The 18,247-nt window shown below is 34.9% G+C and overlaps 1 protein-coding gene across 26 annotated transcripts in view; it reads right to left on the bottom strand.

Moving 5' to 3' along the window:
- Positions 1 to 416: 416 nt before the first annotated feature.
- The window catches only part of LOC123534684 (trichohyalin-like), a 155,211-nt gene continuing 137,380 nt past the window's right edge, over positions 417 to 18,247 (bottom strand). For 18 of the 26 annotated variants that reach the window (XM_053519111.1, XM_053519110.1, XM_053519112.1 and 15 more), the window contains 8 exons: positions 15,181 to 15,285; positions 14,572 to 14,604; positions 9,291 to 9,374; positions 6,412 to 6,470; positions 5,960 to 6,071; positions 4,902 to 5,081; positions 4,417 to 4,605; positions 417 to 3,072 (listed from right to left, as the gene is read on the bottom strand). In XM_053519111.1, the coding sequence (XP_053375086.1) occupies positions 2,998 to 3,072; positions 4,417 to 4,605; positions 4,902 to 5,081; positions 5,960 to 6,071; positions 6,412 to 6,470; positions 9,291 to 9,374; positions 14,572 to 14,604; positions 15,181 to 15,285 (837 nt within the window). In that variant the 3' untranslated portion in view covers positions 417 to 2,997. Of the gene's footprint in view, positions 3,073 to 4,416; positions 4,606 to 4,901; positions 5,082 to 5,959; positions 6,072 to 6,411; positions 6,471 to 9,290; positions 9,375 to 14,133; positions 14,179 to 14,571; positions 14,605 to 15,180; positions 15,286 to 18,247 lie in introns of all 26 variants that reach the window. The other 8 variants (XM_053519119.1, XM_053519127.1, XM_053519131.1 and 5 more) reach the window with 4 other exon arrangements.

Here is an 18,247-nt window from a genome sequence, read left to right as displayed (position 1 = left end):
GTTTTATACTCTTTTTCTAGCATTATATCATGTACCATTTATTGGGTTTTATACCCTTTTTCTAGCAGTATATCATGTACCATTTATTGCGTTTTATACTGGCCCTTTTTCTAGCAGTATATCCTGTACCATTTATTTAGTTTTATACTCTTTTTTTTTTTTTTTTTCCAGCAATATATCATGTACCATTGTCAAACTCGTACCAGTGGCACTAGCTTCTTACCAGGACATGTTCTTTACAAGTGACCAACAACTTCTCTACATGGAACAGAGGTAGAAGGCAAAAGGCTTTGGGTTTTCAAGTATGTCCGAGTCTGAGAGATCATTTTTCACATCTTCAGACTGTTGGCCTGATGCTCTTTCTATTTTGCTAAGCTGGTGTGTTGGGCCGGGTTTACATGATAGAACAAAACTAATAATATATCACATTTATTTTTAGTTACAAAGGTCAATAAACTGGTTTACAAAATTTAACATGAAAAGTCCACATTTATAAATTCAAATAAATATGCTCACATTGTAGATAAAATCATTTTAAACTGCATTAAAAACTTAATAAACTGCAGTTGATAAACCTCTTGCAAAAATACCAAGAGTTTAAATTCAACATGAATTTCAGCTCGCATGCTTAGCTCAGTTGGGACAGCATTGGTCTACGGATCGCGGGGTCGCGAGTTCGATCCCCGGGCGGGCGTATGTTCTCCGTGACGATTTGATAAAAGACATTGTGTCTGAAATCATTCGTCCTCCACCTCTGATAATTCATGTGGGGAAGTTGGCAGTTACTTGTGGAGAACAGGTTTGTACTGGTACAGAATCCAGGAACACTGGTTAGGTTAACTGCCCGCCGTTACATGACCGAAATACTGTTGAAAAACGGCGTTAAACCCAAAACAAACAAAATGTATTTCAGAAGATCCAATATTTATATCAATTTTGTTATACAAGAGTTACTCAGCTTTCGTGTCATTGGTCCATTATCACAATTACCGACCAATGAAACTGAAGTTAAGAAGACATTAACCAATCAGATCAAGTAACACAAACAGTATCACAGACATTGACCAATGATATTTCTTGGCACAGGGCTAATCTTTACGACCATAATACAAATAATATTTCTACAAAAATCACGGATAAATGTTGGTCTTTTAAATGGTGGCCTTAAGTTAATGTTACAGATAAAAATATGAATGTACAAAGAAAAATCAATGCAGTAAATATTACAAGGTTTACACAAATTTAAAGTGATCTTACAATATCAAAGAAAACAGCTGCCATTATTTCCAGGAAATGTTCATTGTTCCTATAAAGGCCGTTACATAAAAGTATAATATAACACAGTATAAATGCGTGTAAATTCCTATTCTGGTTAAATATAAAACATTAGCACTTGACTTAAATATCCAAGACAGACTGTACGGATCAAGCCAACAGATTACTAAACATATTAAGTAGAAAATTGATACAGGAAAGATATATTCTAGAAAACTTGCAGACATAATAGTCGGAGGAAAATCAACTTTAGTTCTGTATAATCAAGGCAGGCGGACTATGCATATTTCGTGTTGAGTTTCACTGCATATGAAAAATGAAGTAAGGGAAGGTACTCTAGTTACCTTAACTAATATATTGCAAGAGAGACCACTCAGTGTATCAGAAAATATTCAAAGAAATGTTCCATGGAAACTTTTTAAAAGGCATAAAGAATTGCATATAATACTTCTAACCCTGTATCTATATCTATTTTCAGTATCATGTCATCATTTGATTTAAAGTTAACAAAAATTGCAAAGTAACAGACACATATTAAATGCTGATTTTCTAATACTGAAACCCTTCTGACTCATCAGCTTACTGGTCAATGTAAGTTTAAATCATCATCGAAACAATGCAGTTCTACAGCTGCATGCATTTCACTGACCAAGCGAATATTTCCGAAGTCCAATAATCAGGAAAAAATGTGTTGCCCAGATGATATAAAGGTAACTTGTATACTTGAGTGCTGCTGTGCAAAAACTAATGTTTGGGCTTTATGACCACTATTGATTCAGATCAGACTTCACATCCATGCAGTCTGATCAGGATCTGTACTCTTACTTGTCAGTTGTATACAAGTGCTGACACTGATAAATAAATGGTAAAGATGTGTGGATAAACAAATAGTGCACTGATTCTCTGCTGATCACAAAGTCCTAACGTTGGTTTTTGCACAACGGCACCTACAAGCACTTGCAATAACTCTGACTAACAAAAGGAAATATATAGGGAAACAATAGAAATGATATATTCATAAACGAAATGAAATTCAATAATTTACCTATGTAATATCACAGAATTTTTTAATGTAGAAGAAGTGTGTATAGAAAAATACTACATCACAGACTTGTATCATTTTACACAACTGTATCCAGTTACTTGAAAGGTAAAACTGAATTACACCAAGAGAAGAAACTGAGAGCCGTATATTATCAATTTTTTACAATGTTAAATAATTGGCCTCATTTACCAAACAAAGTAATGTTGTTTACTGAAAACATGTTAAATGGCAAATAATACACATGCTTAAATAAAACCTCATGATTTATATTAATATAATCCAAAATTTAACTGTACCCATATATCCTAGAAAACGGTATTTCGCAATTAATTTAAATAATGTAATATCACAGTATATTACAGCATATGAAAAGTATATTATGGCAGTTATATATATATAATGATGTATATAGATACATGCTGGGATATATTCTACTTTTTAAGCGAAATACGACGATATTTCTGATCTGTCAGCTAAGTGAAAAATAAATAACTGTATGACTCTTCAATTAAAAAAAAATGGACGGAATAAGCACTTAATATACAGATATAAATAAATATAAATATAAACTGATTGTTCTATAAAATAGATATGGATGGAATCTGTATATATATATTTGCTTATTCATAAATAAGCAATGATATATTTCTTTAAGAACAGTCTAGGTGTTAGGCTGATTATCGTACAGAAGTTCTTGGTGACTTGGCATGTTGATTTAACTGAGTGTATGCTTTCTCTAGCTGAATTAATTCCTGAAATGAAATAAAAAAAAAAACCATAGTTTTAAAGGTGTACGCTAGAAATCAGGGCAAAATTTGTCCCAATAATAGAATTTCTTCAAACTTTGGATATTCCCCACTAATGCTGTTTTCAAGGGCAGATAACTCTTTTCAATACTGGTGACCTATGATTTTTATTGCATATTGTCCTTTTAATATCCAAAGTTTGAAGAAATTATTTTATTTGGAAAAATTTAGCCCATCTCTTACACAGGGAATTCTAGGGTACGCCTTTAATACACATTTATTTTTCTTATGCAGTATAAATTATCCCCTCTTTATACAAAGAATGAACTCCCTTTTATACAAAAAAGTTAGCCTGATACACAATAAATTACCCCCACTTGTACACCATAAATTATCTCTTTTTATACACTGTAAGATATCCCTAAAAAACAAGGGCGGACACAAAATGGAAGGCTCAAACCTTTTCCCTTGAGCTGTGACCCTGACCTAACATGGCTGATTCATGAGTTCTGCACATCATCTTGATGAGGGGATTATCTGACTCAAGTTTCATGAAAATCCTTCAGAGATACAGAGCGAACACAAAATGTTACGGACAGATGGAAGGAAGGAAGACAGTAAGATGGACAGATGGAGACCATTTCTATAACCACCACCATTTGTGGCAAGGGATTAATAACCTATCCCACCATTTGTGACAAGGGATTAATAACCTATCCCACCATTTGTGACAAGGGATTAATAACCTATCCCACCATTTGTGACAAGGGATTAATAACCTATCCCACCATTTGTGACAAGGGAGTAATAACCTATCCCACCATTTGTGACAAGGGAGTAATAACCTATCCCACCATTTGTGACAAGGGATTAATAACCTATCCCACCATTTGTGACAAGGGATTAATAACCTATCCCACCATTTGTGACAAGGGAGTAATAACCTATCCCACCATTTGTGACAAGGGATTAATAACCTATCCCACCATTTGTGACAAGGGATTAATAACCTATCCCACCATTTGTGACAAGGGATTAATAACCTATCCCACCATTTGTGACCTATCCCACCATTTGTGACAAGGGATTAATAACCTATCCCACCATTTGTGACAAGGGATTAATAACCTATCCCACCATTTGTGACCTATCCCACCATTTGTGACAAGGGATTAATAACCTATCCCACCATTTGTGACAAGGGATTAATAACCTATCCCACCATTTGTGACCTATCCCACCATTTGTGACAAGGGATTAATAACCTATCCCACCATTTGTGACAAGGGATTAATAACCTATCCCACCATTTGTGGCAAGGGATTAATAACCGATAAACAATTATTATACCTTTGCTTGATTAGTGAGTGTATTTTGTAATTTCGACATTTCCGCCATTTTCTTCGACATTATATCTCTGTTAACTCTCTGATGATGAGTGAGGGCTTCTGTCTCGTAATCGTGTTCACGCGTTCTTAGTTCAAGATTACTGGCCAACCTCTGCTGGTCGCGCGTCGGTGACGGAGACCTCATTGTGAACTATATGGTAGGAAAATGCAATTCATATCAATTATTATTTTTATATCTATGTTAATTAAAGGTCAAATGACAGGCCTTTTGTTGACCCGTTACAAATTATTTTCAATACAATAAAAACTGAAACGCTGATGGGAGCAAGACTTTCAAACTGTTAAATATGGAAATTAATCAATCAGAATAATCATAAATAAATTCTAGTTTTAGTTCAGTAAAAGAATTTCCAAAAAAGTTTGAATAAAACATACCTTAATTGGTGACAAAATTCATTAGCATAAAAAGTGTAGGGATAAATTTACCTTTCTATGTGAGTTGTACATGTCAGGTGTGGTGAGATTAGGGCTACTGGAAGACACGTTAAATTTGGCACGTCGTAGGTTACTGTTGTCAGATTGCAGCTGTCGTACCTTCGACTGTAACTGGGCAAGTCTTTTTGCATAATCTATATCTTCATGACCATGTGAACCTGATCCTGTATTCTAAAGAATAAATGTTTGGAATCAGTTAACTTTATATTAAATATAAAGTTTGATTCAGGACTTTGGCATCTTTATTTCAAACCATTTTACTCCTTTACAGCCCTTATTTATGCATCAAAAGTACTTTTGTGCACATTTCATAAACAAATCATCAATTTTTTTTTTAATTTCTTAAAAGTACATAATGCTTGTCTAAGACTTAGAACTGTGACTAAATTTTGCCAATGTTGTTTTTGTTCTGTCTTCTTTTTGCCCATAAAAAGACAATGTTTTCTTCATTATTTTGTATTTTTGTTGATTTGTCAGTGAAAAAATTAAGATTTATATTATCTGTATGTAGCATGTAATTATTTCATTCTGTCACACTGACTACCTCTACCCCAATAACTGTACACTTAATTGTCATCTTTTCATGGACATAAAATGAAAATATAAAATTAAATGTGTTAGAAACCATTACTAATTTGTCAGTCCAACAAATGGTTTAGTCTACAGTACTTAGAGAAACCATTGCTAATTTGTCAGTCCAACAAATGGGTTAGTCTACAGTACTAAGAGAAACCATTGCTAATTTGTCAGTCCAACAAATGGTTTAGTCTACAGTACTTAAAGAAACCATTGCTAATTTGTCAGTCCAACAAATGGGTTAGTCTAAAGTACGTAAAGAAACCATTGCTAATTTGTCAGTCCAACAAATGGGTTAATCTACAGTACTTAAACAATTACTAATTTGTCAGTCCAACAAATGGGTTAGTCTACAGTACTTAAAGAAACCATTGCTAATTTGTCAGTCCAACAAATGGGTTAGTCTACAGTACTTAAACAATTACTAATTTGTCAGTCCAACAAATATGTTATTCTACGGTATTTAAACCTACCATTACTAATTTGCTGATCTCCTGCTCAAGTCTCTCCAGATCTTGATGTTGTTGTTCAGACATCTGTCGGAGATGGCGTTCATTTGGATAAGACTTCAACTCACTGCGATGACTGAAGAAAAAAATTTTGTATTGCATAATAACTTACAAATAAATTTAGGATTTTGGAATTGATTTGCTATTTTCACTAGTATTCATATATGTGAAAAGACTTTTCTTGCAGATAAAAACTGTTAGGACGATTAAATCAACATAAATTTCCTTTATCATATATCATGCCCTACACTTTCATCACAACTTTTTTTGTATTTTCGTATAATACAAAAGTAGTAATTAAGTGTAAGAATTTTCTTCAAATTATTCTAAAAGTATCTTTACCTTTTTAGGTTATTTACAACTTTTACATCTGATTTCTCTGATTTTGTCAATATACATGAAAAGGTGAGACTTACACTGTTGCGTCATTGTCAGGGGCATATAGTAAACTTCTGTATTCATTGGTTGAAAGTCCCTGAAATAAAAAAAAAGTATTTTTTGATCAAAATATAATATTTTTTTCTCTTTTTTTTTATGGATCATTTTAATGTCAATTCAAGTTATGAGGTCATAATCATGACTTGCCAGTTTTACTGGTAAACATGGACCCAAGGATATAAACTGAATTTGGACATGTGTTTCAATATTCTAGCAACTGACAGGCTGTTCCTGAAAACAGATTTGAAATCCATAACTTGTAAGGGACAAACCACTTGTGGCAAGGGTCAGTCCACATCAGGCCAGGCTCAAACCACATCTGGCAAAGCTGAGTCCATATCTGACAAGGGACAAACAACATGTGGCAAGGGACAAACAACACATAGCAAGTGACAAACTATATCTAGAAAGGAACAACATGTGGCAAGGGACAAACTATATCTGGCAAGGGACAAAACACGTAGCATCAGGCATGGGACAAACAACATGTGGCAAGGGACAAACCATATCTGGCAAGAAACAACATGTGGCAAGGGACAGACTAGATCTGGCAAAGGACAAACAACATGACTGTAGCAAGGGACAAACTACATCTGGCAATGGACAAAGTACATGCGGCAAGGGACATATTATATCTGGCAAGGGACAAACTAGATCTGGCAAGGGACAAAACACATGTAGCATCAGGCATGGGACAAACAACATGTAGCAATCGAGACAAACAACATGTGGCAAGGGTCAAACCATATCTGGCAAGAAACAACATGTGGCAAGGGACAAACTAGATCTGGCAAAGGACAAACAACATGACTGTAGCAAGGGACAAACTACATCTGGCAATGGACAAAGTACATGCGGCAAGGGACATATTATATCTGGCAAGGGACAAACTAGATCCAGCAAAAGACAAACAATATGTAGCAAGGGACAAACTAGATCCAGCAAAAGACAAACAATATGTAGCAAGGGACAAACTATATCTGGCAAGGGACAAAGCACAAGTAGCAGAGCAAACCACATCTGGCAAAGCTTAAACCAATCTGGCAAATAATTCCAAGGTCTGTGACCTTTCACTTCTGAGTCAAAACTATGGCTATCACTAAAGGTGATGAATGTACCCCCCGCATGCACTGACACAGTACATTGCAATTTGACGCACACAAGATTGCATAATTATGTGGACTGTATGTATATAGACTGTATGTATGCAGTATAGTAACAAAAAACAAAGTCCCATAACTATGCAGAATATTTATCTAAAAGAATGTAACATGCACCATGCACAACTAGGGTTGGTACTGATCACTTGTGTGAAGTTTCATTAAATTGTGTGTAAGGGTTTGGTAGATCAGGCACGCACAAGATTGCATATGCAGACTGTATGTACATAGTATGTTAACAAGAAACAAAGTCCCATAACTCTGCAATTTTTGTCGCTGAAAGAACCTAACATGCCCCATGCACAACTACTGTTGTTACTGATCACTTGTGTGAAGTTTTATTAAATTGTGTCAAGTGGATGAGGAGAGATGGTGCGTACAAGATTGTGTCTATGTATACAGTATAGTAACAAAAAAACAAAGTCCCATAACTCTGCAATTTTTTTTCTGAAAGAACCTAACATGCCCCATGCACAACTACTGTTGTTACTGATCACTTGTGTGAAGTTTCATTAAATTGTGTCAAGGGGATGAGGAGAGATGGTGCACACAAGATTGTGTCTATGTATATAGTATAGTAACAAAAAACAAAGTCCCGTAACTCTGCCAACTTTTTTTCTAAAAGAACCTAACATGCCCCATGCACAACTACTGTTGGTACTGATCACTTGTGTGAAGTTTCATTAAATTCTGTCAAGGGGATAAGGAGAGATGGTGCGCACAAGATTGCGTCTACGGACAGACGGACAGACGACCAGACGGACAGACAGACAGACAGACAGACAGACAGACAACCTGAAACCAGTATACCCCCCCTTACAACTTTGTTGTCGGGGGGTACAAAAAGACACTAAAATCGTTAAAAATTTTCAGTTCATTCAAAATATTACACCCTGTCTTTTATGTTCATAGGCCTCCTTTTTCAGTCCTACTTGAGAGGAATCTTTCGTCATCATGATATTATGACCATGATATCAAGTAAGTAGAGTTTGAAGATTACTCATATAGCTATTTTCATTGCTTTTTCTTAAATAAATTCAATATTTCACATGATTAAAACTGATATAAATCACATTATGGCTGATCTCTAAGTAAGGTATAAAAACATAAAGGTCTTAAATAAAAGTTAATTAAACCAAAGTAAATACATATGCAAACAATGCAGGAAACATGGATTTTAATAAAATGATAAAATGTTTAAATTACTTGCAGAAATGTGCACCTGTATTAAAGATAACTTTGAAAAGTTGAAATAAATCATGACAAAATTCTTTTTATCACGATTACTTTTATACAAACCTTTCATTAATAAAATGTCCTTTTATTTATGATCTTCTTTATTAAACCAATGACATGACATTGTTATTGCCTAATTGTTGTCATAGGGATAAAATAGTACCCTGTCCTGGTTCCCAGCACTATTGAGATTATATATACTTGATAGAAAAACAAGACCTGCTTTCCATTGCCATAAATATTTTCATTTTACTGTTCTTTCTGTAACAGGTTTTATTTATGATAACAGTGTGCACACATTATAAACATTGTGCACACATTATAAACATTATGGAACCCTATTCTTTTTCACTTCTTTGACTTAAAAGTGTGCACAGAATATTTGGAGAAATTAATGGAATATGATCAGAGCCAGATGCTCCACCTAAATTTTCTATTATAGAGAAACAAAGGGAGCTTACCCTGACAAGTTTTTCCTTCAGTCGTGCCATTTCTTCCTCCTTCTCTCTCTCCAGCTGTCTCTTCAATGTAGAAAGTGCTTCATCCTGCAAACATACACACACTGTATGATATGACGTAGGTTAGTACAATACAAGGCCTTTTGTTATATTGTCATAGGGTTTATTATCATATTGTATAAGCCGAGAGAAGGCACTGTGACCATGGATTTGTTTTCATTGAGTTTAACATCACATTGGCTAAATTATAGGTCATATAGCCCATTTCACTACGGTTTTTAACGAGAATCCACGAAAAACGGCGATCATGATCCGAACATCTAATCGTCTGACGAATCAAATGCTGGAGGATACATGTACAAAATACGCTTTAAATAGTAACATAAATTATAAACAACGGCGCGTATTTACTTTTTAAAATATGGATTTTATTGTAAAAACGTCAACTGAAACTACTTCATTATTTATACAATCACTCAGTGCGTTTAACCAGAGAGTGGTAATGTGAAAAAAGGACAAAAGTCCAGCAGGAAAAACTTCACAACTAACTTTTCTTTGTCTTGGAACTTGACCTACATACGCTACGATACCAATACATGTATAATTACTCGGACATGTCCGTTCGTGTAGTGCTCGTAAGAAACTTCCCTGATTGAGCGAAAATCGGAATGCGAATGAGGAAATAAGTAATAATAGTAAGAATATTGAATTTTCTGAAAGTCTGTGGCAGTTTTCTAATAAAATAAGAGTCTTTTAATTCAATAAAAGGGTGCTCGTCTGCTGCTGAAGTACTCGCCATCACAAAACAGTCATGTAGAATTAAGAACCAGTATTTCATTGGTCGAGCCGATCAGCTGATAAGCCTCCACGTGATTTGATTTTACCAACATTTCCGATAAATTCCGAAGTTCCTGTGAAATGGGCTATGGTGACTTTCAAAACCCCAGATGCCTCTCCAGGGATTAAAGGTATGGGTAAGCACCTGGATAGAATTACTGCTCATGAGCTTCCATAAGCCTGCAGGATGACTTCATAATGAAAGACTTCTAAACACCTAGCTACGTTCTGAACACACAGTGGTTAGGGACAAGTGACCTAAACTACTGGGCAATGGAGGCCCTAGACTGGCTCCCGTCCCTATGTTTGTTCTTATTTACATATATACAAGCTCATTCATTAAGAGGGAATTAACTCCAGCATGTTATTTCTACATCATCATTTTTTATTGCCCCTGGCTCCGAACATAGGTATGGTTCAGCCATCAGATAAAATGTGCTATTTTAGAGGCTTAAGATTTTCTAATTTTGCTTGCAGTATTTATATAAAAAACAAGAGCACCGCCTTGCGGGTGCTGACGCTCATCTGATTTTTTTGTATAATAGAAATATTGTCCTACCCATGATTTTCTAAGTCTAAAAAGGGCCATCATTCTTGCAAAAAGCAGGGTAGAGTTATGTTTCTTGATGTACAGTGTCCGCTTATGACGGTGAAAAACTGTTGCAAGTTTTAAAGCAATAGCTTTGATAGTTTATGAGAAAAGCTGACTTAAACATAATACTCAACCAATAAAATGATTTTCTAAGTCCAAAAGGGGCAAAAATTATTGCAAAAAGCAGGATGGAGTTATGTTGCTTGCTGTACAGGGTCAGCTTATGATGGTGAACAAGTGTTGCAAGTTTCAAAGCAATAGCTTAGATAGTTTAAGAGAAAAAGTTGACCTAAACATAAAACTTAACCAAGAAATCCGATATTTTCTAAGTCCAAAAGGGGCCATAAATCTTGCAAAAAGCAGGATGGAGTTATTTTTCTTGCTGTACAGGGTCAGCTTATGACGGTGAACAAGTGTTGCAAGTTTTAAAGCAATAGCTTTGATAGTTTAGGAGAAAAGCTGACCTAAACATAAAACTTAACCAAGAAAACTGATTTTCTAAGTCCAAACGGGGCAATAATTCTTGCAAAAAGCATGATGGAGTTATATTTCTTGATGTACAGGGTCAGCTTATGATGGTGAACAAGTGATGCAAGTTTCAAAGCAATAGCTTTGATAGTTTAGGAGAAAAGTTGACCTAAACATAAAACTTAACCAAGAAATCTGATAATTTCTAAGTACAAAAGGGGCCATAAATCTTGCAAAAAGCAGGATGGAGTTATGTTTCTTGCTATACAGTGTCAGCTTATGATGGTGAACAAGTGCTGCAAGTTTCAAAGCAATAGCTTTGATAGTTTAGGAGAAAAGCTGACCTAAACATAAAACTTAACCAGGCAACGCTGACACAGACGCCGACACCGCTCAAGTGATGACAATAACTCATCATTTTTTTTCAAAAAATCAGATGAGCTAATAACCATGCAGCCAGGGAGCCAGGCTATGGAGGTCCCTCCGCTATGACTTTGCGAGAGCACTAGCATTGAGTGGATTTTTGTTACTTGAGACAATACAATAAGCATATTATAACAGAACCTTAATCTTCAATATTATATTTGGCTCAAGTGGATTTTACCAGGCACTTGCACCAAGTGTGGTCCAGTCTGGCAAAATCCAGGAGAACCTAATGCATCATAGCAGATCAAGGAATTGTTTTAATGACCCCTTTGTTATATACCTTTACCTGTTTATACTGTTGGTGAAAACATTACATCATTTCTGATGTCCTATTTGACACCATGACTAAAGCAAGTAATCCTACCATTGATTATATATTTGGAATTCAATGGGAGCTGAATTTAGCAATTTGTGTTTGTGAAATACAAGCTGTTTTTTTTTTTTCAGATAGAAATTCATAGGTATATAATAAAAGAAAAAAAAACATGAAAAATACGCAACAAGCTGAACTATTTGGTGTCTACAACTAGATTAGGTACATAAGACAGCAAGAGCCACATCCTGTTCTTCTTAAATGGAACAACTTACAAATATAAAATATTCATAACTTTTTATAACAAAAGATAAAATATTGCACACATACATGCATTTTAATTATGAATTTTCAAATATATCACTGCTCACATTTAAACATTCCACTTCAAAACTTGAAATAAAACATGCACAAACCATACATGCAAAACAGAAAATAGTGAAAATTCTGTACCATGTCCGAGGGTGTACCAAGAGTTTTGTATTTAATAAAAAAAAAAAACTATTTTGAAAGAATAAAACATATGTGACAGAGAGACAAAAAGAAATAAAAGTCTAAGTAAATTTCTTTATGTATTTTATCAATTGTCTGTGATCTACAAAATTAAAACACATGGGAGTGTTATTTTGATGATATTACCAAATAAATAATTCTGAAGTTTAAAATCTTGTAAGAAAGCTTAAACTATCTTCCTATTTTATCAAAATAACATTTGCTCTTTTCAATTCCAAAGCATACTGGTACTGATGATAAACCCAGACAGAAAATGAGGTTTTTTTTCCTGTAACTTTTTTATTTCTGCACATTGTTATCAATGGTTGGTATCAAAATAAAGCTTAACATTTGCTGAAAACTTTACATAAGGCGTAAAAAAAAAAATTCTTTGTTTCCGGTATCCCGACCTACCCTAAATTTTTGGCCCGACCCTAAATGTTTTTATGGCCTTGGAGAATATATTTTTCAACTTTTTAACAAAAAAGATGCAAAACCGCACTTTTTATGCTTTAAACATGGCCAGTGATGTTAGAAGTCAACTTACTGATGGTCTAAAGGCATAACCCCCTTATTTGTAATCATTTTTTGACAAAAAAATAATTTCCGAAAAGTCTCCCTTAATAAAAAAAAATTCCAAAAAAAAATATTTTCCGACCTACCTACCCTAATTTTTTTGAGCATGTTACCGGAAACAAAGAATTTTTTTTTTTAGGCCTAATTCAAATTTATATTTAGAATGCAAACTCACATGAAGTGGGGCCTTGAAAGGGGTATGTAAAATGGGGACTGTACGAAAGTTGACTGATGATAAATTTGACCACTTTGTCATTTACAAAATTTTCCTCATAGTATTATATTGAAACTTTCCCAAAAATGATGCAACAGTCATCCCGGATCAATCAAATAATGAAAAGTGACCAAATGTCAGGCCTTTATGTGTTGACAGTGAGCATGCGTAAAAGAGCACCCTCTTCCCCAGTAATTTTGGATAAATATTTTGTTATTCAGATAAATGTAAGTCATTTATTTATACAGAATATTTACCAATTTTGTTTTTGTTTACACCAGTTGGTGTTGTAAGTGGTTACTATTATTATGGTGTGTTCAATTATATAAATATAACCAATTGCAATCAAATAATTCCAAGGTGGTCGACTTTATCATCTGTCCAGATTTATCATCAGTACCAGTACTTGATTGTTTTCCCTTTTTCCTAGGGATTAAGAGTCTGGTAAACTATAGTAATTCCAAGGAATTAAAGAATGTTTTGAAAATCCTTTAGATTATGAGCAACATTTCACTTAGTTTCAGTGATGCAAGTGCTGGAATAATTTAGTAAACTATCTTGCTGCTGCCTATGTGGTGTACAGTATTGACATAAGGTCATTCCCCATTATAACTGGACAGAACTTTAATAATTAACAACAATTTTTTAAAAAACTTCAAGTAACTGCCATTGGCACAATTGGACCAGAGGGGATTTGTTAAATATCACACAATATTCAGGCATGCTAGATTAATATTGGTAAATGTCAAAGAATCCTGTCATAACTCTTTTAAAAACTTTGTCACAGCTGTTAAATATTTCAAACATATTGTATAGCAAATCATGTTTTTTTTATGTTAACTGTTTTAAGAAAAGATATTTCTCATGCTAAATGTTTCAAAAAGTTTAGAACAATCTGCAATGAAATGCAAAGCGGAGCATGTTTTACATTTCTGTCCCAGATTCTGTTCCATATACGTCTGAAATTGCAGCTCTGTAAAAGGACAAGGCAACATGAAAAGACTACAAAAACAACAACAACAAAATTCAAGAGACTTGGTGCTTATTCTCAGTTAATGTCCCTTCAATCTAAATAGAGCTGCTGGCAAGATGTGAAGTTCATCCTGAAAAGCAGAAGTACCAAATTTCTGGGAATTACAAAGAGCAGGAAGATTTTTTTTTAAGAGATTCAAAATATTCAAGAAATGTTTATTTCATTTAAATTTTACCCTATTTACACCACTGATTTATCATGACAGAAGGACATTTTTTATGTGTCAGTGAAAGAATTTCAATGGGAAAAAAAAAGAAGTTGAAAGAGAAATAACAACACTGGTGAATGAAGAGAAACAACAAATTGGTGGGTTAGAAGGGAATTCTATAGTACCATTTTCACTATGTCCTCCGCCATTTTTCTATTCTGCAAGAAAACATGCTTCAATTGAATACAACATTCTAACATATATATGCACTAGAACTTCTGTACTATACTTTTATTAAGTCATTTGTGTTTCCAGTTCACCATTATTATTGCAATCACATTTAGATTTATAAAGCACCCATATCAGTCAAACACGTCCAAAGGCAGTCACTCAGGGCTCTACCAGTACTGACACAGAGCGATCTAACTAGAGTGAAAGAGAGAAAGAAATCCCCCCAAGAACAGAATTCTTATTCATCAGATGTTCGACATGGTACCCCGAGATGAACCAGAGGACTATGGTAAACATCTGGTACGTGAGAAAGCAGAACAAAGAGAGAGTAATCGTTTAGATACAGGCATGTACTACTGGTAAGTTTGATATGGCAACCTCCTTAAAAAGCCTATTTCTTGTACTTGTTTACTTGATAATTTACCTATAACGGTTTTGCACTAAGCTGAAAATGTGCAGTTACCTGACTTTTGTAACAAGTGTAACTATAACTATACATGACAAAAACTACATGTATTAAAAATTAGCGCAAAACGTAAGCAGGCAGTTACTAAAGTTAGTACCTTTTGTCTATCTGCAACATTTAATGTGTTACGCTGTACCTCAAGTTCACGCTGTAAGTCGGTCACATGCATTCTCAGTTCCTCGTTACATGCACGTAGGTTAGCCTGAAATTAGTGCCCCAGTTTAAATATTATTGTCACAAGTTCTGTCCTTATTATTACAAGAAAAATGAGTTCAATACCCATGATTATATTTCAATCGGTTAAAATGATACTGTCAAAGAAAGAGAAATGGTAAAATTCAATCAGTTTATGATGTTACATATTAGTATGACGTCATGCCTACTGTCTGATCTGCATTTTCCATAACAAAGTTTTTCCTAAATTACTTTTTTTGTACAGGACAGTAAATGTATGTTATACAGCATGCAAAAGAAATCTGAGAGGGGTAATAGGAACTTTTAAATTCTTTAAGATATCACGGTAAGTTTTGAACTGATAACAAAAAGATACCAAAACATTTTAATTTAAACATTATTTGTAGATGAATTGTTTTGAAATGTTCAGGACATCTTAATTAGCCTAAAAGCAGCATTTTCTGAAATTATAACAAACTGAAAAGTATATTTCTTTCAAATTTTCCATGGCCAAGATTTTACACAGGAAAAAATACAATTCTGGCTAAGAATAAACACCACTAAAACTACCTTAGAGACCTTTTTTTTTCTTTTTTTTTTGTTGGGTTTAACGTCGCACCGACACAATTTTAGGTCATATGGCGACTTTCCAGCTTTAATGGTGGAGGAAGCCCCAGGTGCCCCTCCGTGCATAATTTCATCATGAGCGGGCACCTGGGTAGAACCACCGACCTTCCGTAAGCCAGCTGGATGGCTTCCTCACGTGAAGAATTCTACGCCCCAAATGAGGTTTCGAACCCACATAGATGAGGGGCAAATGGTTTGAAGTCAATGACTCTAACCACTCGGCCACAGAGGCCCCCTTAGAGACCTTTAGAATGATAGATATAACTTATATTTGGACCTTGCAAAATAAGGTCATATCTCGAGAAAAGCTTATTACAGTACTTGCAGATCAAACGGGAAGATTAAGGCACTTGATCTTTAATGAACAGTTAGTAGACAAAACATACACAATGGAAAATTAATATGAACACAAAATGTTGCAAACACATAACGACCCTGAAATACAATGTAACAATATGACCAAGGATCAGAGTTAGAGTTTGTCCATGACCTTGACCTCGGAGGTGCAGACTCTTGCATGACACATCTCTTCTGACAATAATTCATGAACTGTGTAAAGTTTAGCATAAAACAAAAGAGGTCAAATATCTCTTCTGATCAAATTTGAGAGAGAACCTTACAAGGGGATCAGCCATTCAGTTCAGTGAAAAAAGTTATTTCGAGACATTTCTCTGTGTGTGTGTGTGTGTGTGTGTGTGTGTGTGTGTTCGGGTTTAACGTCTTTTTCAACAACTTTTCAGTCATATAAACGACGGTGTCTACTTGTAGCAGTGAGCACAATGCCCAACTTTATAGTGCTGCCTCACTGGAATATCACACCGTAGACACGTGGCATGATACCCCACCCAGTCACATTATACTGACACCAGGCTGACCAGTCCTAGCACTATCCTCTTAATGCTGAGCGCCAAGCGAGGAAGCTACTAGTACCATTTTTTACGTCTTTGGTATGACGCGGCTGAGGATCAAACGCACAACCTCCCGCACTGGAAGCGGATGCTCTACCACTAGGCTACCGAGGCGGTTCTTTTTTTAGCTTTAGTGGCCCCTTAATGCAAGTGTCCCCATTAACAGAGTTAACAGAGGACTTTATAAGAATGCTACTGACCAAGTTTGATGAAGATCCATGAAGCAGTTCATGAAAAGAAACTGTTTAAACCTTTTTCTACTTTTGGCTCTAGCAGCCCCAAGTGCCTCCATTTGAACAAATTTAAGAGAAGAGTTTGCAAGGATACTACAGACCAAGTTTGGTGTAAGTCTGACCAACGAGTAGTTTCAGAGAAGATGATGTTTATGTAAATTATGGATGATGGAAAATAGATGCCATACCATCCATCTATTCTAATAGCTCACTCTGTACCTTTGTTTTAAGCATCTAAGAAAGACTGAATATATTTGAGCTGCATCATGAGAAAACCAACATAGCGCATTTGCGCCCAGCATCTGTAGTTTGGTCAGGATCCATGCTGTTCGCTTTCAAAGCCTATTGCAATTAGAGAAACCATTAGTGAACAGCATGGATTCTGACCAGACTGCGCAGATGCGCAGGCTGGTCTGGATCCATGCTGGCCGTAAATGCATTTTGTTGGTTTTCTCATGGCGCAGCTCATTTATGTTAAAATAAAAGAATAGGATACTGTTTCTAAGTGCACATGAAAAATATGTAAACAAAATAGTATTCAATAAAATAACACTAAATGTGCAAGAAAACAGTCTTAAGAAACAACTACATGTAAAAAGCTCAGCTACTGATGTGTACATAAAACAAAGGTCATTCAACAGAAACACCATACCTGTATAAACCAGAATTTTACTAATAACTGGAATTATGTGTGTATATTGGCTCAGTGTAATAAATGTATTTTTGGGATATAAACAAGAGCTGTCCGAAAGACAGGGCGCTCGACTTTTCTCAGTGCTTGACTCAAAATTAGAGCTTTGCCAGTAAATACTTTAAACAAACGTTTTAGTTAAAAAGGGTCATAACTCTGACAACATTCAAATCAAAGTTATGGGGATTGCTTCTCCAAGTGTTCACTTTGATAGTTAATAACTATTTTAAGTTTCAAGTCAATAGCTTTGATAGTAACAGAGATATTTGACTTTATCAAAAACTTTAACCGAAAATTCTTAATTAAAAACTGGCATAACTCTGTCAAGATTCAATCAGAGTTATGGGGATTGTTTCTCCTGGTGTAGACTTTGATAGTAGATTACTATTTTAAGTTTCAAGTCAATAGCTGTAATAGTAACAGAGATATTTTACTTTATCAAAAACTTTAGCGACGGCGATGCAGACACCGGGGCGAGTGCAGTAGCTCTACTTTTTCTTCGAAATGTCGAGCTAAAAATAGAAACAGATA

Source organism: Mercenaria mercenaria, chromosome 12, assembly GCF_021730395.1.
Source record: "Mercenaria mercenaria strain notata chromosome 12, MADL_Memer_1, whole genome shotgun sequence".
NCBI classification, from domain to species: Eukaryota; Metazoa; Mollusca; class Bivalvia; order Venerida; family Veneridae; genus Mercenaria; species Mercenaria mercenaria.
Note: the sequence above shows the minus strand (reverse complement) of the source record. Positions and strands in the feature narration are given on the sequence as shown.